Raw genomic sequence first — 27,356 nt, 5'->3', positions numbered from 1 at the left:
TCCACCATTTGTTGCACCTTACCACCTCTCTTTGGAACTTTCATCTGATAGAAAATTATAAATTGTAAGAGTGCCACAGTGTGCCCTCTATCTCTGAAATGAACTGCTACTGGAGATCATATTGTTAGTATGGATGTTGGACTTCAGTTACGCCCATCTTGTCTTTAACTTTCTAGTGGTTAGCTCTACATAATATCTACAGAAGGGGCCTCATATTCCATATAATACATTATGAACATTACATGTCAGTGAATGTCTCAACAGTATTGTCTTTCCTGTACTCGGATGATACATTTCCTTACCCTTAATAAGATTATGGCAATGTTAGCAATTGTCACACGCTATCGTACCTTTCCTTATCTCTTTATTCTTAGTTGTTGTTTTCATTTCAGCTCACACTAACATATTCCGTAATGAGTGACTCTTTCTGCTGTCAAATACTGGTAGGTCCTGAAAAAGCTCCTTCAAAGTTGAATCTAACTGTAGTCCTTCCCAATTTATTTTAATAACTTTCTTGATTTTCTGATTCTGTGTTGAATAGGTGGTAACATATACTAGATCTGGATTTTTCTTCTCTGCCTTCTGTTCCAACAATTTAGGGCGCTCAAGTTCCTTCACTCTCATAACTCTAACCTCTATATTTCTCACATTGTAACCTCTTGTCACAAATTATTCTTGTAAAACTTCACATTTCTGTTAAAATTCTTCTCTACCTGATATGATCCTCATGTATCTTAAAATATTACTACAAGGGATGCTTTCTAATGTCCTCTTTGGATGAAAACACTACTTGCTAACAATAGACTGTTACTATCTGTTGGTTTTGAATAAAAAGTTGTTTCCAATTTTCCTTGACCCCAGTAAATTTCCACATGCAAAAATTACATTTTTCTTCTGTTATGTCGGCACGTAAATTGTATTCTTGAATGTATATTGTTAACAAACTAAAAGAATGTATGTTCTTCTAATAAACCATTCCATACCCCAAAGATATAGTCAATATATAGCAAATAAGATTTAAGATGATCTTTCCATTGTACATTTAACAAGATATTCTAGATAAACATAAATGTGTTAGCATATGTTGGTGCCATGGATGACCCCATAGATGTACTGGATACTTGCAGGTAAAATGGTTCTTCATACTTGAAATAATCATAAAATGTTTTAACAATGTTAATACAAACAATGTGTTACCCAAACAACTTTCTGATCTTTACAATAGCCATTCCATGGCTTCCAACCCTCCTTCATGGCGAATATTTGTGTAAATGCCAGCAACATCGATTGTAAACATTATATAGTTATCAGGATCATATTCAACTCTCATTAGTTTATTCAAAAAATCTGTTGTGTCCCTTACATATGTTTAACTAGCCTGAATCAATGGTTGTACAACTTTGTCCACATACTGGGATATTGGTTCCAAAATACTTTCTGTCGCAGAAACAGTTGGCCTCCAGGAGGATTAATTAAATTCTTATGGATCTTTGTTAAAATGTAAAACACTGGTATAAGGGGATTCCGTTTTTTAAAAAAAGTATTTTTTCAGAAATCCATTAATTCTCATCTGCTTCTTTCAATAGCGCTTCAATCAATTCCTGATTTGTCAATTTTGGGTCATAAGCTATTTTCCTCTTCGTTCAATTGTCTTTCAATCTCTTGTATATAGTCTTTAATAGTTACCACCAGTGCCCCTGCCTTGTCTGCTGGTTTAATATTCACTTTTTCCATATTCTATAATGTATTATCCTCCTTTCATAAATTGCAAATTTCTGTTTCCATAAACTGTCAAATTGTATCTTCCAAAGGTCTTTTAAGACTGCTTTTTGGAACCAATCCAATGTGGGAATATTAATTAGAGGTACAAACGCACTCCTTTGGTTTTAATTCCAAATAAAGTGATTCTTCTCTTGTATCCCTTCTTCTATACTTTCAATTTAATTGTTTGCATTCATCTGAAAAAGTCAATCTCTTTTTTGAATAAATTACTGGAATATTTTGGTACAAACGACAATCCCTTTTTTTTAGAGCTTTAATCTCTTGTGTGTTCAACGGGTGATCTGATATATTGACTACTAAGTTCTCCACATAAATGATACACCCTTCCTTTGTTTTTCTTTCCCTTCTTCCCTCTGCTAGTTTTCTTCCCTTTTCTGAAAATGTCACTTGGTTTTCACCATAGTGGCCTCCAAATCAGTTCGTATTGATTCTGTTGTATCTTCCCGAATACTCGGTTCACCTCATATTTCAATGTTCTCTTCTATATTAGAGACCTCGGATGATGAGCTACCTGTAGGGGTTCTCCCATCAAACTTGTTACCTCTGTTTTGATTTCTACTAGCATTTTCACGATGATATTATTCCTGCCATGTGTACACAATATTGAATTTATAGTGTATTGTATCTCTTTGGAATTTTCGTATCTTTTTCACTTCCGGTTCTTTCCGATATACATCTGATTTCGAGTTAATGTCCTCTAGTGTGTTTTTCAATGGTTCTTGTGTCAGTAATCTGGATAAATGAATTTTCAATACATTAATGTCCTCTTCTGTTTTTCTGTAACTCTTCTGTAACTCTTACTCGCCCCAGTCAAGATAATGAGTATATCAAAGTAGGAAGTAGATGTGAATCGTTATTTGAGTAGTCATACTTGTCCAAGTCAAATTAAAGAAAGTATAATCAAGGGAGAAAGCAAAGCTATAAGAGAAAAGCCGGATTGCTATAGATGTCAAAAGGCAGATATAAGAAAGAGAACAAAGATTGTGAATTATACAGCAGCGAAGAGAGTGTGTCATAAATGCTGGATAACTTTACCCTGGAAAAAGAGAAGAATAACTCTTTGTAGAAAAAGTAGAGAGAGTAATAAACCAACGGAAACTGTTACCAAGAGAGAAGATATCAGTCTAAGGTCAAACGGACCTCAGTTTGAGAAGAAACCAAAAGCACAATAAAGTACTGAGAAAACTGTATGAACCGATTAGAGAAGTGACAAGAGACTATTTGAAAATCAGCTATTGAGCAGACGTTTGCTAGAAGCAAAAGCCCAGGAGAAGGCAGCCATTCTTCTGTCTTTAGTTGATAAGTTAGTATCGTCAGTTACAGTAAGTTTGGACAGTGGACAGATTCTGTTAAGACATTCACTGACAAGCACCTTACCTAGTTTTTTTAGGTAGGGACGCCCATAGCACAGGGCAAGATGGGCATTATCCTTTTCCTAATAAATACACATGTGAAAATTCTTATCAGAGTCTGCATCCTTCTTCCCTTCTTCTAACCTGTCACACCACCATAACTATTGTTTTTTTGGCAATCACACAGTTTTGCAGTCAAGGTGGTTTCTGCTTGACACAGTCCCCATGTATAGTTATAGAACAACAGTGCTTGATCTTGGTGTCTGTAACGCTCACCTGATTCCCACGGAGGCGCTGATCCCGGCTGGGCTGCTATCGTTTCTTCAATTGAGAAGCGTAGAGCTCGGATGACTCTCAGGACTGGGCTTCCTCTTATCGAATGTCTGACTTGCAGGGTAAGATTTCTGCAGGTGGAAGAAAAAGGGTTAATCACCGTTTGATGGGATTCCTTCTCCCACCAATCGCCAGTTTCTCCCACAGCCTAGCTTTCTACTTGTCTCGGCGAGCTCTCACCTTAGGCGTATAAATGCTGAGCTCTCCATCCTGCGTCTGGTGCAGGGGTGCGTGGATTCCAGTTACGTCACTGGATGAGTTCAGTGTTGAGGCTCAAGTCTTTTGCGGCCTTAGTTGTGGCACTGGTGCTGGGAATGCCGAAGAGCGATGCCGCCGTTACTGCACGAGCGGATGCCTGTAAGTATACTGTAGTCTTTAGGCTTTAAAAGATGGGCACCTCAATAATGTCCCTTTTCCTTTGTTTCAGGCCTCGGGATGCTGTGGGCATAGTTTTCCGTTGCCGCTGCACGTGCCGATGCACGTAAGTATAATGTTCGTTGGCCGCTTTTAATGGCACCTCTAATAATGTCCTTTCTCTAGTTTTCAGGTGCCGGGATGCTGCGGGCTTTATATCCGTTGCCACTGCACGTGCCGATGCACGTAAGTATAATAATCGTTGGCCGCTTTTAATGGCACCTCAAATAATGTCTTTTTCCTGTTTTTCAGGTGCCGGGATGCTGAGGTTGATGCGGCCGCTACTGCGCGTGCAAAAACTGGTAAGTTAAGATGAATGCGACTGCCTTCACCCGAACCCCTTTTTAATTATGTCCTTTGCCCTTCAGGTGCAGAGAAGCTGCCGAAGAGAAGGCCGCGGTTAGCTCCGTTGCAATCACGGATGGATCAGGTAAGCGGGCGCGGCTGCGAGCGAGTTGCACTTTTCTAACCTTATGTTTATTCTTTGCAGGTTTTGCCGGTGACTGGATTCCGGGATCTGGTAAGTATTGTTCTGTGTCTTTCTTCATCCACAGGTTGCTGGGCGGAAGCTGAAGATGACTCTGGACGTGGAATGCAGGAGCCGACTCGGTGAGCGTCCTGCTGCTGCTGCAGAATAACGCGAAGCACGTGTTTTCCATCGGGCGTGGTTTAAATAGCAGAGAAGTGCTTCCAGTGTGTGTTCTTCCACCGGTTCCACCCAGGTAAGAAAAGAGTTCCTGAATGGAGGGAATAGTTCCTCCCAGCCCTGATGGCTTCAACCAGACTGGATTGTTCTGGGTAAATATGCAGCATGGTCTGCCTCAGGTAAGTCCACCCAAGCATTATTACACTGTTTATCAATATGAGCCCGGCGCCTATGGCGCCGGGACTGAAACCCTTCATGAGCCTGGCGCCAAAGGAGCCAGGACACGGTCCAAAGGGGCCCTGTAGGGGTCTGCTGGGTCCGGAGTAGTGGAAGACGGGTCTGCTTCCGAGGGCGCTGGGCCAGTCCTGGCCCCTCGGGAGTAGCGCCCATGACAGCACCCCCCCTCAAGACCCCTCCCAAACTTGTCCTCCCCGGGGGTTTTGGTTTATCGGGAAAGGTTCGGTGAAATTTCTGGACTAGACGAGGAGCATGGACGTGGTCATAGGGTTCCCATGACCTTTCCTGAGGTCCGTAGCCTTTCCAGTCGATTAGGTATAATAGCTTCGATCTGATGATTTTAGAGTCCAAAATGTCTTTTACTTCAAATTCGGGCTCCCCATTCACTTGAATGTGCTCTGGAGGATTGGTCAATCTGGTTCCAGGTTGCATGGGTTTCAAAAGAGATACGTGAAATACAGGATGTATTCTCATATGAGTTGGCAATTCTAATTTAACGGCCACTGGATTAATTATGGCCGTAATTGGATATGGTCCCAGGTATTTGGGGTTGAAGGTGCGAGGCCCTTTAAGCGATAAATGTTTGGTGGACAGCCAGACTTGATCCCCAACCTGGTATTGAGGGGCATTGCTTCGGTGTTGATCTGCTCCTTTTTTGTACCTCTCTTTAGCTTGTTGTAGATGTGCAGTCGCTTCCTTAAAAGCTTGGGTAATAACGGTGTGCAATTGATCCACGGCAGGTGTTCCAAGATCTTGAGGTGGATCAAGGTTGGAGGTTCGAGGATGAATCCCATACAAGATGTAGAAGGGACTCTTCCCGGTACCCGAATGAACTGAATTGTTGAAAGCATATTCAGCTATCCAAAGGATTTCCTTCCAGTTTCTCTCCGACTGTTGTAGCATGCATCGTAAATATTGCTCGAGAGTCTGGTTTGTTCTCTCGGTTTGCCCGTCGGTCTGGGGATGATGGCTGGTCGAAAGTCTTACATCGATTTGAGCTAATCGACAACAGCTACGCCAAAAGTGGGAAATAAACTGGCTCCCCCTATCTGAGATTAGTACTGATGGGAGGCTGTTTAGCCGGACGATGTTTTCAAGAAATACTTTGGCTAGGACTGATGCTGAAGGTAAGCCTTTTAGCGGAATGAAGTGGGCCATTTTAGAAAACAGGTCCACAATAACAAGAATGGTGTTGTACCCGGAACAGGAGGGTAAGTCTGTGATGAAGTCCATGGAAAGGGTATGCCATGGACACGGTGGGATGTCTAATGGTTGCAGAAGACCAGCCGGCCTCTTCTTCTGACCCTTGTTTTGAGCGCACACACCGCAGGACATCACAAATTCCTTTATGTCTTTTCTCCACAAAGGCCACCAGAAGTGTCTCTTCACCTTTTCTGTGGTTTTGGCAATGCCAGGGTGACCCTCAATTAATGAATCATGATAGCAGGAGATTACCTGTCTTTGTAAATCGGCGTGTGGTAGGAACAATCGTCCTTGGAAATAAGGCAAGTCATTGCTTACGGTGAAATCTTTTCCTTTTTGTAACCAGTTCAGTAAGTCTGGTGAGGTTACAAGTTGTTTAGTTTTTTCTTCAATCTCCTCAATGGATTGTGAAGAAATCAGACCCACGATCCTTTGTTCAGGAATTATTGGTACAGGTTCTGGATTGGCAACGTTATCTCCCATTCCAATTCGGGAAAGAGCATCCGCTTTGCTGTTCTTGTTGCCGGGGCGATAAGTGATCACAAAGTCAAATTCAGCAAAGAATAGAGCCCAGCGAAGCTGTCTGGAGGATTGAGCCTTGGCGGTTTTCAGATACTGCAGATTTCGATGATCGGTGATCACTGTGACGGTGTGTCTGGCCCCGAGGAGATAATGCCGCCATGCCTTAAAGGCTGATTTAATCGCTAGAAGCTCTTTGTCTGTGATGGTGTAGTTGATCTCAGGCGCCGAGAACTTCCGAGACCAGAATGCCATAGGATGCAGTTGGTTAGTCTCTGGATCTCTTTGTGATAGGACTGCTCCCATTGCTAAGCTGTAGGCGTTGGTTTAAACGATGTAAGGGAGGTCCGGGCATGGGTGTTTCAGTATTGGCGCCGAGGTGAATTTAGCCTTTAGCTCTTGGAAGGCTTGTTCTGCTTCTGCGGACCATTCAAAGCGTTTATTTTTTCTTAAGAGGGCGGTGATGGGTTGTACCACTCGTGAAAACTCTGGAATAAATCTACGGTAAAAATTGGCAAAGCCTAGCATGCTTTGAACGCCTTTCACGGAAGTAGGAGACGGCCATTTGAGGATAGCGTCTACTTTTCTCGAGTCCATGTGGACTCCTTTGGGTGTCAGAATAAATCCCAAAAATTCGACCTCAGTGACATGAAAAACACATTTTTCGAGCTTGGCAAAAAGTTTATGTTGGCAAAGTTTTTCAAGGACCGCCCTAACATGATTTCGATGGTCAGCTTCTGAAGATGAGTACACAAGAATGTCATCTATGTAGACGACAACGCAGACATCAATGAGCTCTCTGAGGACATCATTCATAAAATATTGGAAGGCGGCCGGTGCATTGCATAGTCCAAAGGGCATCACTTGGTATTCAAATAGCCCATACTTAGTGCGAAAGGCCGTCTTCCATTCATCTCCTTCCTTGACCCGTACCAAGTGATAAGCTCCCCGGAGATCAAGCTTAGTATAAATACAGGCGTTTTTACCTGGTCAAGGAGTTCCGGGATCAGAGGTAAGGGGTACTGGTTTTTTACTGTTATCTGGTTCAGAGCAGGATAATCTATACAGGTTCTGAGGTCACCTTCTTTTTTTGGTACGAAGAACAGAGCCGAGGATGCAGGGGACTTCGACGGACGGATAAAACCATTGGCCAGGTACTGGTCTAAATACTGTCGCAGATGAAGGTTCTCAGGCTCGGTAAGGGCGTAAATCCTACTGCAAGGGGGAGTTGCACCGGGTAGCAAATCTATCTGACAATCCTATGATCTGTGGGGTGGCAAGGTGTTAGCCTGTTGCTTTTGAAAAACATCTTGGAACTCTCTATACTCTAGAGGTAATTGTGGACCGTCAGCCGTTACTGACGCTAGGCCAATGTTGGGTCGTGGATAACAAGTTGGTGTGCACCCTGGAAACTTTATCGTCTTTGGTCGCCAATCAATCTGAGGATTGTGTTTCTCCAACCAAGGAATCCCTAGAATTACTTGAAATTGAGGAGCCTTGATCACGTCGAACACAATTACCTCCTGATGCCTGTCTTGGCCTAGTATTGTCACTTCAGTAGTGGTATGGGTCACTGGTCCGGAGGCGATTTCCGTCCCATCCACCGTGGTAATGACGTCTTTAACCACCTTTGGACAAAGAGGTAAGTTCATCCTGGAAGCCAATTCGCGGTCCACATAATTTCCAACTGCTCCGCTATCAATGTATGCCTTAATTGCATGCAAACGATCCGGTTGCTCTGGGTTTACAAGGACCATTGGCATTATGAAGTGCGAGGTCAAAGAACTGGTTTTTACGCTCGGCAAGCGGACCTCTACACTTGTCCGGCGAGGTCGTTTCCCGGCTCAGGCTTTTCAGAACTCTTATCAGAAGCTCCCACTGTCTTCTTAGGTGGTTTCACCGGGCAATCTCGAAGAAAATGTCCTGAATTTCCACAATAGAGACATAGTTGCATTTGTCGTCTCCTGTCGCGTTCTTTCTGGGTTAGGGGACCCTTTACAACCCCAATTTGCATAGGTTTGACGGCTTCAACTCCTTTGGTGTGACTTTGAGGCTTAGGGAACACTCGTGTTTCAAACCTGGATCGATCCGCCTTTCTGTTTTGTAGTCTGTGATCCAATTGGACCACCAAATCAATGTACGCTGAACAATCCTGAGGAGGATTCACTACCTGGGCAAGGACGTCTTTGAGTTCGCCACGCAAACCCCTGTGAAAAAGCGTGATTCTTTTGTCCTCAGGCCATCTGGTTTCCACGATTAGCCTATTGAATGATGCAATGTAGGCCAAAAGATCTTGATTGCCCTGTCGTAGGGAAAGGAGTTCGTTGTCCAGGGCCTGCCCCTGGGAATGCCTTGCAAAAAGTCTTTCCATATTTGCCTGGAAGGTCGGGAAATCACAAAGGATCGGGTCATCCTGTGTAACCAGAGGGATCGACCAATCAGTAGCACTGCCGCTAAGATACGAAAGCACAAAGGCTACCTTAGTCTGGTCAGTCGGAAAGGCTGCAGGTCTACAAAGAAAGTGCAATCGGCATTGATTTATAAACACCGCAAACCTTTTAGGGTCACCAGAGAAGCGTTCAGGCGGTGCCAATGGCACATTTCCGGGTAGGTTGATTTGAACAGGATTGGCTGAAGCCGCTGGGATATAGCTCCCTCCTGAATTAGGTAGCGGGGTTTGCCCCGCTTGTGTCTGTAATAACTGTCTGGTGAGATCATCAGTTCGTTCTTTTGATATTATCAATTCCCTCCTAAGGGCATTTGTTTCCTGGCGGGCAGCATGAACTTCAGCTCTTAATTCCCCTAATAACTGGGCCAGTTGGTCTGTGTCGGAAGTTTCCATAGCGCCTGGGTAGGAGGTTATTGGTGGGCTTCGCGTTCTGTAACGCTCACCTGATTCCCACGAAGGCGCTGATCCCGGCTGGGCTGCTATCGTTTCTTCAATTGAGAAGCGTAGAGCTCGGACGACTCTCAGGACTGGGCTTCCTCTTATCGAATGTCTGACTTGCAGGGTAAGTTTTCTGCAGGTGGAAGAAAAAGGGTTAATCACCGTTTGATGGGATTCCTTCTCCCACCAATCGCCAGTTTCTCCCACAGCCTAGCTTTCTACTTGTCTCGGCGAGCTCTCACCTTAGGCGTATAAATGCTGAGCTCTCCATCCTGCGTCTGGTGCAGGGGTGCGTGGATTCCAGTTACGTCACTGGATGAGTTCAGTGTTGAGGCTCAAGTCTTTTGCGGCCTTAGTTGTGGCACTGGTGCTGGGATGCCGAAGAGCGATGCCGCCGTTACTGCACGAGCGGATGCCTGTAAGTATACTGTAGTCTTTAGGCTTTAAAAGATGGGCACCTCAATAATGTCCCTTTTCCTTTGTTTCAGGCCTCGGGATGCTGTGGGCGTAGTTTTCCGTTGCCGCTGCACGTGCCGATGCACGTAAGTATAAGGTTTGTTGGCCGCTTTTAATGGCACCTCTAATAATGTCCTTTTTCTAGTTTTCAGGTGCCGGGATGCTGCGGGCTTTATATCCGTTGCCACTGCACGTGCCGATGCACGTAAGTATAATGATCGTTGGCCGCTTTTAATGGCACCTCTAATAATGTCCTTTTTCTAGTTTTCAGGTGCCGGGATGCTGCGGGCTTTATATCCGTTGCCACTGCACGTGCCGATGCACGTAAGTATAATGATCGTTGGCCGCTTTTAATGGCACCTCAAATAATGTCTTTTTCCTGTTTTTCAGGTGCCGGGATGCTGAGGTTGATGCGGCCGCTACTGCGCGTGCAAAAAATGGTAAGTTAAGATGAATGCGACTGCCTTCACCCAAACCCCTTTTTAATTATGTCCTTTGCCTTCCAGGTGCAGAGAAGCTGCCGAAGAGAAAGCCGCGGTTCGCTCCGTTGCAATCACGGATGGATCAGGTAAGCGGGCGCGGCTGCGAGCGAGTTGCACTTTTCTAACCTTATGTTTATTCTTTGCAGGTTTTGCCGGTGACTGGATTCCGGGATCTGGTAAGTATTGTTCTGTGTCTTTCTTCATCCACAGGTTGCTGCGCGGAAGCTGAAGATGACTCTGGACCTGGAATGCAGGAGCCGACTCGGTGAGTGTCCTGCTGCTGCTGCAGAATAACGCGAAGCACGTGTTTTCCATCGGGCGTGGTTTAAATAGCAGAGAAGTGCTTCCAGTGTGTGTTCTTCCACCGGTTCCACCCAGGTAAGAAAAGAGTTCCTGAATGGAGGGAATAGTTCCTCCCAGCCCTGATGGCTGGGGACTTCAACCAGACTGGATTGTTCTGGGTAAATATGCAGCATGGTCTGCCTCAGTTAAGTCCACCCAAGCATTATTACACTGTTTATCAATATGAGCCCGGCACCTATGGCGCCGGGACTGAAACCCTTCATGAGCCTGGCGCCAAAGGCGCCAGGACACGGTCCAAAGGGCCCCTGTAGGGGTCTGCTGGGTCCGGAGTAGTGGAAGACGGGTCTGCTTCCGAGGGCGCTGGGCCAGTCCTGGCCCCTCAGGAGTAGCGCCCATGACAGTGTCCTTGTTGATCCCAGGTATCCTACATCATACCATGCACAGTGCTCAATTGCTCATTAAATGGGTTCACACTATACATATCCCTAGAGATAGGTAAGCATACTTCCAGGCATTTTTCTGACCTTCGAATAGGATTTACAGGCAAGGTGACATGTGAAACTGTGAGGGTGGTTGCTAGAGAGCTATGGTGCGTTTTCCTGCCTCACAATTTTTTATCCTTCTGAAGCAGTTTTTGGACCTGTAACAGAAGAGACAGTGATATTTTGTCAGTGTTGGTCTCCCAGCTAAAGAAGCAGAGTTCCTACTAAAATGATACTGATTTTATGCTCTTTTTAGCCTTTAAATTCTGCTTATTTTCTGAATCGATGCAGCTGTCTGGGGTGACTTAAGGTGAAAAAGGTGCTCTTTGCCACTGAACATTGTGTGGCCTCCCAGGAGAACAAAGAACCTCTAGTGTACTTCAAAACAAAGTGTTAGGGGATTCCAAGATGGCCGCCGGACTGTGAGGATGTACGCCTCGGGTCCTCCGTGCAGGCCGAAGAAAAGGTGGATGATGCGGCACACAAAAGCTTCCTAAGCAACTGAAGGGGAGCCACAGCAGTTCGGGGACCGGGCACCCAGACACTATACACCTGAATGCGGTGTCCGGTACGGGAGACGGAGCCCACTGCACCCGGGTTACGCCCGACGACGCGGGCAAGCAGATCCCCCGGGAGGCCCCAGAACAGAGTGGGAGGTCGCGAGGCAGCAGCAACCGTCAGGCTCGATCGGGGAAAGCAGCGGCAGACCAGCGGAAACACCCCCACCCTCCCCAAGCTGCGAGGCCGCAGCCCCCGTCGGGGACCGACCAGAGGCGGCAAAAAGAAAGGGGATCAGTGGGGAAGGCTCCCCTCCCCCCACCCGGCAACACGCCCGAGCGGTGCGGTGAAGCCCGCGAGCCGCCGGCTGGGGACCGAAGGCAACAGAGCTCCCTGCTCCCGTACGGGCATCCGGCGTGTGCCTGGCGGCGCGGGCAAGCGGGTACCGCTGGAGGCCCCGGAAGGGAGCGGGTGGACTCGAGGGACAGCACCCGCCGGATTACGGGGGACTGGTGGTGGGCCTGCGGACCCGTCCCCCCCTATCGGCCCCCATTCCGAAGCGGCGGAGGTGAAGAAGACTGGCAGGAGGACCTCCCCCCCTCTCTGCCCGACGGCGCTTCTGGGCGGTGCGGGCGAGCCCGCGGGCTGCCCGCCGGGCACCCCGGAGGAACACGGTAGAGACGGGCAGCTTTGTACGCACAATCACGGAAGATCAGCGAGGACACCTCCACTCCTAGTCATCGGTGCCCCGACGCCGGCCACACCAAGAGCAGCAAGAAAGCTTAAAGGTGGGTGCTCCCCCTCCCCTTCGCCCCTCAACACGGCTGAGCGTTGCAGCGAAGCGCCAGCGGGAATCCTCGGAGGATGGTTGGGGGCCCCGAATCACCGGCTACGGGCAGCCCTTCACGCAAGCGCAGCCCCGCGCTGGACCACACCAGAGGCAGTGAGGGTGGATCGGAGCGGGGTGCTCGCCTCCCCCCATCGCCCAACAGCACGCCCCACCGGCCCACCGGAGTGGAGAAGTTCGCTGGAGATACCCCTCCCACCCCCGCGCCCGACATCGTTCCCCGGCGGTGCGGAGAAGCCCGCGAGGTGCCGACAAAGGAAGCACCAGTGGTCCCAAGCAGCTGGGTGAGAGGAGCGGCGCTGGGGGTAGAAGGAATCACTGTTGAGGTGGGGGCACCTCCTCCCCACCCCCCACAGTCACTAGGGTGCAGACACCGAGCACACCCAGTGCCCCATGTTGCAGTAGACTCCCAGCTGAACACGACCAGGGGCCCCTAGGTCGCTGACATCCCCGAGTCGGGGGTAGGAATACGCTTGCCCGGAGAAGCGGTGAGTCAAAGGAGGTGGGACTCGGAACAGAGGAGGCAGCACACCACGGAGCGTCGGGCAGTAGGTGACCCCCACCCATGACAGCACATGGTGTCTTTGGGCTGGAGGTGGCGTGGCAAGCAAAGCACGCTCGAAAGTACTTAAAGGCTCCCCCTAAATCTGCGCTGGCAGCCCAGTAACCGGCCACTGGAACCCTGAGTGGCACGGAAGATTCCGTCTGGATGCCAAAATGTGCTGTGATCCAGACCCATGATCCACTATTCCGCAAGGGACACCTAAAACAGAAGACAACGACTGCAACACCAAAACCTGCTCTTCCTCAGACAAACTAATCACCGACAACAGCTGCCTGTCTCAGATGCCAGGTACCAAATCCAAAACGGGCCCATCAAGAGCACGGACCCAGCCAGGCCCCAGGAGGCTCAGCTCGAGAAGTGCTGGAGACAAAGAAACCGTATGCAGGCAGACTCACCCTCTCCTCCCCAGCGCCACTTACTGAAGCACAGGCCCACCCAACTAGCAATATGGCAACCGACAAAGACGAACTGTTAAATTGTCTGAAAGGTATGGAGGCCAGGATGACAAAAGCTTTCCACACTCAAATGGAACAATTTAGGGAGGACCTGAAATCGTCCCTCCAGGAGGTTAATAAGGACATGGCGGGGATGGGCGAATGAGTAGACATAGTGGAAAGGGGCCTCTCAAACATCACAGAGGAGACTAATCAAAATAGCCTACTTCTAGACCAGTTGGCGACTGCAACGAATAATCTGGAACTGCAGGCGGTGGATCTAGAAAACCGCTCAAGAATATCCAATATCAGGTTGAAGGGCCTGGCGGAATCAGTACTGGACAAGGACTTAAGAGACACTATGCAACTCTGCTTTAGCAGCCTATTAACCGATGCCCAACCGGAAACGATAGGCTTCAACAGGATTCACCGAGTGGGTCCAATACGCAACGAACCGGGGTCACGCCCCAGAGATGTTTTAATAGCAATGACATCGTATGGTTTGAAAGAAGAGGTGTTACTCGCAGCAAGGACGAACGGGGACCTCACAATCAACGGGTCCCGCATACAGCTATACCAGGACCTCCCCCGAATCACCCTACATAAAAGGCGGCTAATGCAACCAGTAACGAAAGCCCTACGGACACACCAAATCAGATGTAGATGGTTGCATCGATTCGCCTCTCATTTACGTGGGAAGGCAAACAGAGGAATATTGGGAACTATACAGAGGGTCTAGCTCTCCTACACCTGGAGGACGAACAGCAGGAGGCACCCGTGCTCCCTCGGCCAAACGCAACTGGCCAATCAAGCAAACCATGGGAATGGTCAACGGGGAGAAGACAAAGATGAGGAAGAATGGGCAGAACGGGTAGCACCCAATAAGCTCAGGATTGTGAACCCAAAAGCCCACCAGCTCCGAAGGCAGCCAAACACACAGACAATGAGTGAAGCGCCAACAAAAGTGAGAAGACCGCAAAATGTCTCTAAAGCGCCTGTACGGAGGTAGGAGGTCATTTATCTTGGAAACCGGGTCAGAGTAAATCTACTCCTGACCATTGTGAACTGGGGGGACCCTAGAGGCCTTACATCCGTTGGTTCAGCGGAGGATCCCATGAGGGGCCGAGGCCTCACATTCTCCCAGGATGGGGGGGAAGGGAAGGGAGGGGGAAGGGGGGGAGAAACGTTCAAAGATGGGGAAAGCAAGGAACCAAAAACAAGGAGCAAAAATGAGCCACCTCCACAACCGGGTTTAACAGAAAGACAACAGACAGTGGGTAAACTCTGTAGCAGGACACACGACCCAATAAGCCAAATCCCATCTCCCAGAGTGCAATGGTAGAAGTGAACATTATCTCGCTTAACGTCCAGGGTCTGAATTCCCCTGCTAAAAGACGATCGATTCTGAATAGGCTGGAAACCATGCAAACGAAAATAGCGATCCTACAGGAGACACACCTGCTCCAACAGGATGAAAGAAGGATGCATAGCAGATCATTTCCCCTCCAATTTTTCGCCTCAAGCCAGTCCAAAACAAAACGGGTGGCAATCCTTTGTAGCAGGGACCTACACTTCCACAAACAACATGTCTTGAAGGATCGGGAAGGCAGATACTTGGGGGTGAAGGGTACGATCAATGACCAAATGTATACAATTATAGCGGTATATGTCCCCAATGAAAAACAGGACCAGTATATCCCCAAACTACTCCAGAAGATTGGGAGCTGGTGTGAGGGCAGAGTGATAATAGGTGGAGACTTTAACTGCGTTATGGACCCAAAAATGGATAAAACACTCCCCCCGACAGCTGCAGACCAGCGAAATAGACAGGCCCTAGGAAAACTCTTCAGAGACTTGGAGGTGATAGAGATGTGGCGATTCTTCCACCCAGAAAGCAGGGAATAGACACATTATTCGGCAGTACACCGGGGATATTCCAGAATTGACATGATCCTAGTGTCTTCCACCCTGATCCCCTATATTAAAAAAATAGAAATTGAGGTACAGTACCTCTCAGACCACGCCCCAGTGGTAACCTGCCTGGGACTGCAGAAAAAAACGAATAGGCCCCGTCCACAGTGGAGGCTGAATGAGACAATCCTAAGGGATTTAGCGCTCAGAGCACATATGGAGGAAGTCATAAGTAATTACTTCCTGGAAAACGACAATGGAGAGGTGGACTGGCGGGTGGTATGGGATGCGGGGAAAGCAGTTATCGGAGGGGAATTCATAGCTCAAGCAACGCAGTATTACAGAGAGAAAGCCCTTACAACGCAGAAACTAGAAAAAGAGGTAAGAAATGCTGAAAAGCTCCATAAGTCACGTCAGACCCGCAGAACATGGCGAGACCTAAAAAAAGCTAGATCCAAATTAGAAAACCACATGGCGGACAGAACAGCGCAAACACTGCTAAACACCAAACAATCTTATTACATACACGGGGGAAAGCGAGCACATTTTTGGCGGCCAAATTTCGCAAACAGAAGGCGCGCAACCACATCACCTGGTTAAGAAATAGTAATGGAGATTTGCAAACGGGAGATAATGAGAAACTAGAAACGATGGTCCACTTTCACAAAAACCAGATGTCTAGTGGGAACCTGTATGCTGCAAAACAAGTGTCCTATTTGTCAGACATAAAACTGCCACAGATTTCTGAGCAGCAAAATGAACAATTAGGAGCCCCCTTCACAACACAAGAAGTGAGTGACGCGATTACAGCACTACCTAGAGGTAAAGCACACGGTCCAGATGGTTTAGGGAACAGGTTTTATAAAGTATTTCTGACGCAGCTGACAACCCCCCTCACTCGCCTTTTCAACATAATTAGGGATAAGTGAGCGGTCTCAAGGGACATGGGTCACTCAGTCACAATCCTTCCCCTAAAGCCGGGGAAAAACCCAGTAGAATGCTCCAGCTACCGCCCCATTGCGCTCCTTAATACGGACGCAAAACTATATGCAAAAATACTCGCAAATCGACTAGCGACAGTATTGCCCGGGATAATACACTCAGACCAGGCAGGCTTCATACGGGGAAGACACACTCAGGATAATGTCAGGCGGGTAATTGACATTATAGACTGGGGCACCAGGGGTGTCCAGAAATTCGCCATCGCGGCTCTTGATGCTACACGAGCATTCGATAGCATAGAGTGGGAGTACATAAGTTTGGTCTTAGAGGGTTTCGGCTGCAAGCCAACAATTACTAAAATAGTACTGGCTAATTACCAGCATCCTTCTACGCACCTAATAGTAAACGACTATACATCAGAAAGGCTCAGTATTCGGAGAGGCACACGGCAGGGGTGCCCCCTCTCCCCTCTTATTTTCGCCATGGCAATGGAGCTGTTTGCCCATAGGATTAGGGAGGACCCAGATAGAGGGGTGCATATAGGGGGAACCCAACATAAGATAGCCCTATATGCAGACGATATTATGCTCTACATTGCAGATTCAAAGCACACATTACCCAGAATAATCAAGGAATTGCAGAAATTCGAGAAAACATCAGGGTTCACAATAAATTACACCAAATCCAAAGCATTGAATGTAACCGAGAGCAGAGATAATATAACCTACCTAAAGGAACGCTACCCCCTGCAGTGGGAAAAGCAGTCCATAGAATACCTAGGAAACCAAATCACTAGATCCGCAAAAAACCTGCTCAAAGCGAATATCGCCCCTCTATGGAAACGCCTGCAAGGAGACTTGCAGAGATGGGACATCCAGGAATTAGCACGGTTTGCTAGGATAGCCGCCATAAAAATTACCTTGTTACCCAGACTATTGTATGTGGTAAGCTCCACCCCGGTGATTATCCCCCCCCCCCGACAATGATCCAGCAACTCCAAAAAGCAGTGTTCAAATTCATCTGGGGGAATAAGAAGCCGAGAATTCAGAAAAAGATTATGATGCGCCCAACTCTAATGGGAGGGTTAGTCGTACCGGACATAGGGAGATACGTACTAGCAGCCCAATTGGCGTCAGCATTGAAATGGGCAGGGAGGGACCCCCTACCAGGGTGGGGGGAAATAGAACAGTCTGCGACGGACACACCACTATGTATGCTACCATTCCTCAAGCCAAAAGCACGAGAGAGAGGAGGGATCCTTTTGGAAGCGACAAAAACGACACTACACACCTGGGACACTGCGATCCACAGCAGGGGGATCAAACTACGCCTGGGTCCAATGTCACCTATAGTACAAAATCCCGATTTTACGCCTGGGCTTCAACAAAAGTTCTGGGACGGTTGGCAGGGAGCAGATGCACTATCCTTAAGTGACTTATATCAGGATGACGCCCCACTCTCCTTTGAACTTTTCAAACAAAGATTTGGCATCACCGAGCACCACAGATTTAAATATATACAAGTACGTCATTGGATCTCACACCCAGAGGTAAAACAGGCTGACTACGCCCCCCAGTAGGTCTAGAACTCACGATTCGGGAGGGGACAAAAGAAAAAAGGATCACTAGACTGTACAAGTTACTCGATAAATCACAAGCAGATGAAACCCTCCAATATATGAAAGACTGGGAGCGGGACATAGGGGAAGAAATCACACAGGAAGAATGGAATCAAATTTGGAGAAGGGCTCACAAACTATCCAAATCCACGGCAATCAAAGAATCGGCATATAAGATATGCTAACGATGGTATCTGCCCCCAAGCAGAATACATAAAATGAACCCCACGTATTCCTCAGACTGTTGGCGCCAATGTGGAGGAAAAGGTGACCTATTCCATATGTGGTGGTCGTGCCCAAGGATAAAAGTGTTTTGGAAAGAGATACTGAGTCTCATCAAAGACATAACAGGCACAGACCTACCACATTCCCGTAAGGTCATTTTACTGGGGGCAGTGTCAGAAGGAAGATACGCAGCCTCAGGGAACAAAGCGGCCCTGATCACCCACCTACTGTCTGCAGCAAGGATGACAGTGGCCCAACGATGGAAGACAGTGGAAGGTCCAACAGCCCCATGGTGGTGGATGAAAGCGTGGGGAGTTATGGCGATGGAGAACATTTGCGTCACAAAAACAGGGACCTACCTGAAATTCCTAGCTATATGGGACCCACTTCAAGACTATGTGGGGAAAGGGAGGCTCAATTCTATAAACCCAGGACTTTAAGGAACATTCATATCAGATAGAGACTGCAGTAGACGAAGGAGCGATGGGCTCAGGAAACAGCTTTGCTTTGGTCATAACTTTGACCTAGTTTGGTTCAGATAACTCTAAGGGAAAAGGGTGGGACGGGTGGGTGAGGGCGGGGATACTCGGGGGGGGGGGGGGGGGGGGGAGTTGAAAGCCATTAACAGTCTCGATGCCAAAGTTCAAGTAGGTTAAATACTTTGTTTTCATAGATAATAATGGTTGTAATACTGCTGTAACCAAAGGCTAACTGTTGCCTCCCGTTTAAAAGATGTACAAAATGAAAATAAAGTTGGTTAAAAAAAAAAGTGTGTATTCTTAATTGGAATAGATCGCACAGAGAGACTGCACCAGTTATAATTGTTCTTTTGAGGGTTCAGCATATGCAACCTTTTTATCATTGGATAATTGATGCCAGACTCAATTACTGTGTGTAAAAATACATGTTCAACTTTCATATTATTAATTAATACATCTTTTATAACGTGTCTAATACCGGAGAGCACCCTTTTTGCACGGGCCGGGTTTCGGAACTGTGTTGCTCTGCTTTCAAGACAAATTCTTTGCCCCTGAGCTATCCTCCTGGCCCTGAGTCAAAATTCAGTACCTGTTTTGTGTTATCAATGTGATACTGCTCTGTTTAACATCATAGTCAATAAATCGGTTTTTAGCTTTACTGTTTTTGTTCAGCTATTTTCAGACATATTCCAGAAGTTCAATAGTTAAGAGTTACATTTTTTTAATGAGGTGATAATGTTGGCTAGGTCGCCCAAAGCTAATGAAAAAATGTACAATGGTCAGGGGGTTAGAGGTTTCCAGCACTTGACATTTTGGGAGTTGCGGTTTTCTCTTTTGACTGCAGAGTCTGTTTTGTTGTCACTATTGCTGTGTTTTAAAGGGGGTTTGTTGGCTGTGTCATTATTGGGCTCTGATGATGTATCCCTTTTTCTACTCAGGCTATTTATCTACTCGTACATTTTTTCTACTTCTAGGATGATCCACATACCACTCTAGTAATTGAAGCCATTAAAAATGACCATCTAAGGGAAATGGAACGCGAAAGGTAATTTTTATTAATGTTATGCATGATTATTAGGGGGTAAATAAGAGCTAGTTGCTTGGCTAAGCAGTTTGTGGGTCTGTTACTTGATCCATGACAATACTCATACCAAACTACTGGACACACGAGTTGACGTGCCTCCAAACAGACCCAATCTTCAACAAATACAACTTCCTAGACTTCATCTCATCCCTACCTCACACACTTTACTGCAACACACTACATCCACAATTGGTTGCGATTGGTCCAGTCAGGCTCTCATCCCATTTGTCATTTACCATATCCCATCCAGGAATTACACAAATCTAAAAGTCATCAATCAAGTTTGACTAGTCACTGTTAGCTTTCTAGCACGATAATCACCTTTGTAGCCTGTTTGGTAGCGCAATACACTATGAGAAACCCTCAACCACACCATGGAGATAAACATTGACAAACATGACCTTGAAATGCAATGAAGCCCAAAGCATCAGCTCTCTGGTTATACACACAGGAGTTAAGATAAAGGTCCATCCACAAACATGAGAACAGCTCTGACACAAATCACAATTCACAACCGTCCTTTCACACCTAAAAGGACTTCCTACCTCTTGTTGAATACTGATTACTACAGCTGCTAACAAAACTAATTGGGAAGTATGTATGTATGAACTTGTTTTGAGGTTGCAAATGGAACCATTATTAGAAATACGCAAAAGAGGAATCGCAATCTACAGTTACCATTTCATATTGCAATGTGTGCTTTGCAACCTCTTAGGAGTCACAACAATAAGAAGGTGAAAGGTAGGAGTCGCCTGCTCTTTACTTTGCCTTGCAAGATGAATGTATTGTTTTTACTATAATTTTCCTTTAAGTTATTTGTAATGCGCGTTAGGGCGCAGACAGAGACAAACGGACAAGAAACAAAGAGAGCAAAGGGCTAACTGGCAGGATAGCTCAGAGGAGATAAATAAATCAGGCTACTGAATCATGAGAACAGCAGCGTCTTCAGTTCTTCCTTGAAGACCGCTAGGGAAGTCTGTCCTCGCGATGCAGATGGCAGCAAATTCCATGATTTAGGGGCAGCAATGAAGAAAGCTCAGTTCTCTACCTTCTTCATTCTACATCTGGGGAGAGAGAGATAGTTCTGGTTGCTGAATCTGAGGTTCCTGCCGTAAGTCTTATCCTATATAAGGTCTTGGAGGTAGGTAGGTAGGTATAAGCCCCAGTCTGCATTTAAAAGTAATGGCCAAGAGTCTAAACCTAACACATGCCTCAACTAGGAGCCAGTGCAGGGAGCGTCTGGCCTCCGAGACATGGTCGTGGCGGAGAAGACCCAGGACCACTCTGACAGCTCCGTTTTGTATGACTTGGAGTTATGGTAATATCTGCTTTACAGATACCGACCACGAGGCTACTACAGTAGTCAATCTTAGCCCCTATAACTGCTCTCGCAATAGATTCTGCATTAGCCTGGGAGATGTACGGTCTGAGGTGCGCCAATAATGAGAAACTTGCCACCACAACAAACGATGCATCACAATGCAGTTTTTATTTTGCATGGTATCCCATGGACATTTAGGGAAGTGTAACTCTATTAAAGCATTACAGGGCACAGGGGAGTGGCCTAGAACCAAGCAGAGAGGATGTTGGTGCCTTGAGCTCCATCAGCACACCCAATGATATCCTCTTAATATCCTCATTACATGCAACCTGGAAGGCATGTTGAGCAAGGGGAAGCTACCTTAGGTGTCTCTGGCATGGAAGTTGGTAGTGAGCTGTTGCTCTGGAGCATTTGTAAACTGCGATGGAGGACCTGTGGGAGCAGTCCTTGCAGCCGCCATTTTGGGACATCGCAGCTGGTGCCAGAGTTTGGTGGCACTGCTTGGGGAGACTCACCTTGCTGAGCAGACTGCGCTGGTGGAGACAGAGAACCCTATCTGTTCCTGGTCTTGTGGCTGGTCGTAGCACCAGGAGGCAACCGGATTAGAGTTGAAACATCCCGACTGTTTTGCTCCAGATCCCTGGTGCACAGCGTCGGAGACCCTCCGGGAACGGGCCTTGCAACGGCCATATTAGGACTTTGTTGCTCGAGTTCGTGTTCACCTGTGCTGCTCAGGGTGGCTCACTTGCTGAGCAGGCGACAGTGGTGGGTGCCAGGGTTTTGTACTGATTGAAACATCAAGAGGAGCCTGATGTATATCGGGGATGTCTGGGCTGGGTATATCTTGCCCTTTCGGAACACGGGGCTGCTATGCTGACAGACCTTGCCCTTTGCGGGGATGGAAGATTATGGCAGCATGCGGATGACCTGCTGATATCCGGCGCTGTGATTCATAGTGCCCCATGTGTGCAGGTGGGTGGTGATGGTCCTGCTGCTTGCAGAGTGTCTTTTTCACCAGGCCTGCTGCTAAGAGCTGCTGCATGCATATTGGAAGTCGCATTGAATTCAAGTTTGTGATTGATAATGTGACATAGCTCTGGAGTGTATTGAGTGACACCATTATCTGGTGGTCAGTGGCGTTGTGAGAAATATAGTACTTCAGCAATGGTAAAGGGGCAACACGAGACGCTTGACCAATGTGTTGCTAGAAAGGACAAACAACCCAAACAAGTTCAACAGTAGTCATTGGGAACCGGAGATGTGATTTCCGTGGAAGGTGCCATAACAATGGGAAAAATGTTGAGGGTCATGCAGGATTCTAGATTGTCCTTGGAAAACAAGATACAGTCTGTCGGCATTGATGTCTCCCTATTCAGAGCGGATCAAAAGAAAGTGAATGTAAGAGTCACGGAATTGGAGGGGAGGATGAGTGAGATGGAGGAATTGGTTACAATGCTACAGTCGAGAATTGATGCGCTTACTATTGCTGCTAGATCACTGGAGGAGAGGGTGGAGGAAGCAGAGGGCCTCTTAAGGAGGAGCAGTGCCCAGATCATTGGTGTGGCAGAAGGAGAGAAGGGTGCTAGCGTGAAAATATTTCTAGAGAAACATATTGCTGATACCAAGGGGGTGCGAGGTGCGAGACCTCTCCAAATGGTTTTCCATTGAGTGGATGGACAGGGTGCCCCGAAGGAAACCTCCAGTTGGTGCTCCCCCAAACCCATTGTTGCGGAATTTCTCAATTATCGAGACTAAGATGCAGTGTTACAGAACACTAGGAAGAAATCGGCACACATGGTTTGCAATTCAGAGGTTCTGATCTTCCTGGATTTCACACAGGAGATACAGAGGCAGCGGAAATCTTATGATGCCATGAAGAGAAGGCTTGGGGAACATCAGTACAAATATGTTATCCGGCCAAGCTGAAGGTGATGGCGAACAGAGATTCTTTCTTCTTTCATACCCAGATAGACGCTTGTGACTGGCTGGACTATAAGCTTGGGGGCATGTCTTGGCTCGAAACCTGGCTGACATGGCGCAAAGGGAGACTAGATGGGCGTCTGTGTTATGTGAAGCTTGTGACAGGCTCCATACATGCGATTTTACTGGTTATGTAGCAAATCAACATTCGTAAGGTGACAAAGCGGGGAGACTGCTAGCTTGGCGAGTTCGAAGGGAAAGCAGTGGACAAGTGTGTGAAAGTATCAGGGATAATAAGGATCAGTTGATTACGCATCAGGAGGGAATCTGTGAGTATTTTGCACCTTTTACAGTGCCTTGTATGCAAAGGACGGTTTTGACAGGGCGAGGGCCAGAGCATGGTTAGAAGAGGCTGATTTGCATCAATTGCCGGGTCAACAAAGTGAAACGCTTGTGGGTGATATTTTATTATGTGATGAAGAGTGGGAAATAGAGAACCTAGGTCTTTGTAAGACTCCAGGAATAGATGGACGGATGATTGACTTATGCAAGACATACAAAGATTGGCTTGTCCCTAAGCTTCTTGAAGTTCTCTTGGATGCCAGGAGGAGAGGGATGTTCCCCAAATCTATATCCCTAATTGCAACTCATACATGTCCTTTTCCATGATAAATGTAGATATGAAAGTTGTATGCAAAATATTGGCTGGCCGGTTGAGTCTGGAAATACATAATTTGGTACATCCGGACCAAACAGGATTTATCTCGGCAGGAGCACTGCTCAACATCTGAGAAGACGGTTTGTGTTATTGGACAAATACAGAAACTTAGCTGAGGAGCTGGCAGTGGTCTGTCTTGACTCATACACATCGTTTGATTCTATAGATTGGGAGTTTCAGTGGCTAGTTTTTGAAAAGATGAGCTTAGATCCACCATTCATAGGATCGGAGCGGCTTTTGTGCGAGGGTTTGAGGTCACGTGTTAAAGTGAATAAGATTAGCTCTAATCCTTGGTGGGTACATCGAGAGACTCACCAATGGGGCTCTTTCTCACTGTTGATTTTTGCATTGGTTATAAAGCCGCTTGCGAGGATGGTCCATAAGATACCTGCGGTTACAGGTTTGACTTTGGGGGCAAATTGCATTGCATTTTGCTTTATGCTGACAATATACTTTAGTATGTCTGGGATCCAGTGGCCAATTTGGAAACTGTTTTAAACACGGTTGGGGACTTTAGATCCTTATTCAGAATTGGTGGTCAACTATATATACCAAGTATAAATTAGGTCGAGTGTGAAAGATACTTGGAATTGTGCGCTATTCACCAGCCTTAAAGTTCGTTAAATGTTTCCGGCTGCAGGAGTCTTACTAAAAGTGAACCCTCCACTCAATGGTTCACAATACATGTACGTAACTTGAAAACTATTAGAAGACTGTCACTGCGCACAGAAAAACTTGTATATATATGTTCAACCAGATATTAGAATGTTCAGAAAATAGCAATCAAAATCCAATGCTGTAAGTAATTAGAGCCACACATCATAACTTAAAGAATTTCTTCATTGAATTGTAAGGTAATAGCCAAGATAATAGCTGACACGTGTTTCGACCGCGACGGTCGTTTTCAAGGCTATTCGTTACCCATAGTACAGTACATTATTGAAATACATAAAGAATATACATCAAAGTCCAACCATGATTGAAACATAATCCAAAAACGGAAATTGAAATGAAGTTATAGCATACCACACCAGTTGGTAGAAGGTTCGGGATGAACAAATGTAAATAAAAGAAAATAGAAGAGAGAAACCAATAAATTCATATTCGCTATCGTGAATATTTTGCTAAGAAAAATAAAATTCGTTATATGTATACACAATCCAGAGATATATCTGTATTAGTGTATCCATATATAAAGAACACGCTGTAGGACATGTGACCCGCGTCCACGATCACCCGTCTGGAGACCATGAAAATCTAGCCCATATGAGGGACCTTATATAAAGTGAAATCCAAAATTACAGAGTGGAATACACCTCTGCCACCGTGACATCATTTATGTAATACGACACTGTGCAATAATGGAAAACAATTCCTTACCCTCTGGATGCACAGATTTTTGTTCGAACCAGTAATTGGTTTTGTGTATTTGTAAAGTTCATATTGCCAATTGTAAATGACATATAAGCGATATGTTATGAGCTCATATGTAATGTTGCCTACCTTAAATAAGATGCTTTCCAATGACCTTAAGTCAAGATATCGCCTGGTCAGTTAGAACAAGGTCAATGGGTTAAATCCCCGCGTCACTGCAAGCAAATATATACGCATAGTTAGCATGTCTGATTATAAGTGCGAGTCTATAGAATTGAAATTTACCTTTCATGGGTGAGAGAATCCCCGCAATCAATAGACTAACTCCCCAGAGCCAGGACGCCATTGTACAAGTAGATACCGCGGCCCACTGCGCTCGGGAATTACGTGTCATGTAACAACGTCACGCGCACAGATGCACGTGACGTCACAATGTAAACATGACACGTAATAGTAGAAAGATGTGTTTTTGTGCCATCCTAATCCTCTAATATTCTCTAAGTGTGTGGTTGTCAAGTTTAAAAGGTTAAATGACATTATTGTTTGGACGTTAGGTTGTAACAATTAAATATACCAGATATAGGGCCTCATCACGACTTGGGCGGTAAATGTGGCAGATTATCCGCCGGACCTAAATAGCGCTAACGCCAAGGCACCCGGCGGATAATCCACCAGATCACGAGTCATCGTGCATGCTCCCCGGTCCCTGGCGTAAGCACGATTAGCGTGAACCCTTAAATCCGGCGCACCGTGCGCTACCGCCGCGTCGCGCTTATAGCGCGTGGGAAACGCGTCACCGCCGGAACGGGAAATAAAGCGGCGGCCATCTTGGAAATCACAATCCGTCGGATATCACAGCTACTGGAAGCCATCCACGCAATCCAAGGCTGGAAAATGAGTCCAGAGCGCAATAGGGGCAAGTCTGCACTGGACAGGGTCAGGAAACCCAAGTTCAGTGACCAGGAGCTTCAGGTACTTGTGGAGGAGGCACTGGCATACCATAATGAGCTGCAGCAGCGGAAAACCAGTGCCCATCGTAGAGGCCAAATATGGCGATCCGTCACCCAAAGGGTCAGTGCTGTGGGGCGCGTGCCCCGGGATGGGGAGGACTGCTGCAAGCGGCTGAATGACATGCGCGTGCGAGTGCAAGGCATCCTGTCCCAGCACAGGAGTGCAAGCAGGGCCACAGGAGGAGGGCCACCACCACCCCCACCCGACCTCACACCATGGGAGGAGAAATTGGCGGGCCTGATCGACGTCGGAACCATCAAGGGCATTGGTGGAGCGGAGGCAGGGACTGGCATCGACCCAACAGCAGGTGAGTCACATCACCAAATACATGCATCTGAATGAGAGTGAAGACGTGTCTGAGGCACTGCATACACCCGTAAGTGAGTCCCACATCCCTAGAACGGTAGTGCTGCCTAGACGACCCCATACGTGCAGTGCATGAATGACAGGGGCAGGGGATAGACTCCCATAGCCATAGGACAGCTACGTAGAGTGGTACTGTGCATCCACACAACCACAAAAGCCTGAGCGCAGTCCACCCCAACCACACGTTCCCATGCAGTGTACCTCCATGCACATCCACAACAAGCACCACATGGTGACTGAACAGAATGCAAGTTGAGTGCGTCATTGGTACTGTTTTCAATCACACTTGTTGGCATGACCTGCATCATACAAATGTATGTAGCATTGTACTCAAACCACCCCCTATGTTCCCCACAGGCACACGTTGATCCCAACAGCCCGGTGATGATGGGGATGAGGCCACACCGACAACACGCCCACAGCACCGTGCCTCCACCAGTACCAGCACCCCACAAAGACGCCGCACTCAAGGGAGACAACACAGGGGAACACCCACCTCACCCCAACGCAGCCCCGCCAGACAGCAGCAGCAGCCGCCACATGGCCGCAGGGAGGCGACCGGCAGCTCACCCCAAGCCACCATCCACAGCCTTGATGCCGAGAGAGAGAGGTCTGAATTGGAGCCCGACGTGGGAGCAACACCTCCACGTGGGCATCATGCCGCCGCACTACACTCTCACAGTAGTAGTGATGGAGAAGGGGTGTCAACACCCCAGGGAAGCCAAAGCCCAGGCAGACAGCAGGCAGGTACTCACCATGTGCCTGTGCGTCGCTGCAGCACACCGCAGCCCGATGTGGACACACCGTCCTATGGGAGGCCAGAGGACCAGCAATCTGAGCCAGGCAGCCCAGTCCAGGCTGGTGGCTTCTTGCCATGCAGCCCCCCACCCCAACAGCACCCAATTCGCGGTCCACCACGTGACGCACCAGGGGAGCCCTTTGTCACT

General features: G+C 47.2%; 1 protein-coding gene across 4 annotated transcripts in view; it reads left to right on the top strand.

The window, feature by feature from the left end:
• The window catches only part of IFT88 (intraflagellar transport 88), a 2,010,164-nt gene that overhangs the window by 578,016 nt on the left and 1,404,792 nt on the right, over nucleotides 1–27,356 (top strand). For all 4 annotated transcript variants that reach the window (XM_069640006.1, XM_069640003.1, XM_069640005.1 and 1 more), the window contains one exon: nucleotides 19,590–19,660. In XM_069640006.1, coding sequence (XP_069496107.1) covers nucleotides 19,590–19,660 — 71 coding nt within the window. The remainder of the gene's footprint in view (nucleotides 1–19,589; nucleotides 19,661–27,356) is intronic.

Source organism: Ambystoma mexicanum, chromosome 7q (assembly GCF_040938575.1).
Source record: "Ambystoma mexicanum isolate Mex_15411 chromosome 7q, UKY_AmexF1_1, whole genome shotgun sequence".
NCBI classification, from domain to species: domain Eukaryota; kingdom Metazoa; phylum Chordata; class Amphibia; order Caudata; family Ambystomatidae; genus Ambystoma; species Ambystoma mexicanum.
Note: the sequence above shows the minus strand (reverse complement) of the source record. Positions and strands in the feature narration are given on the sequence as shown.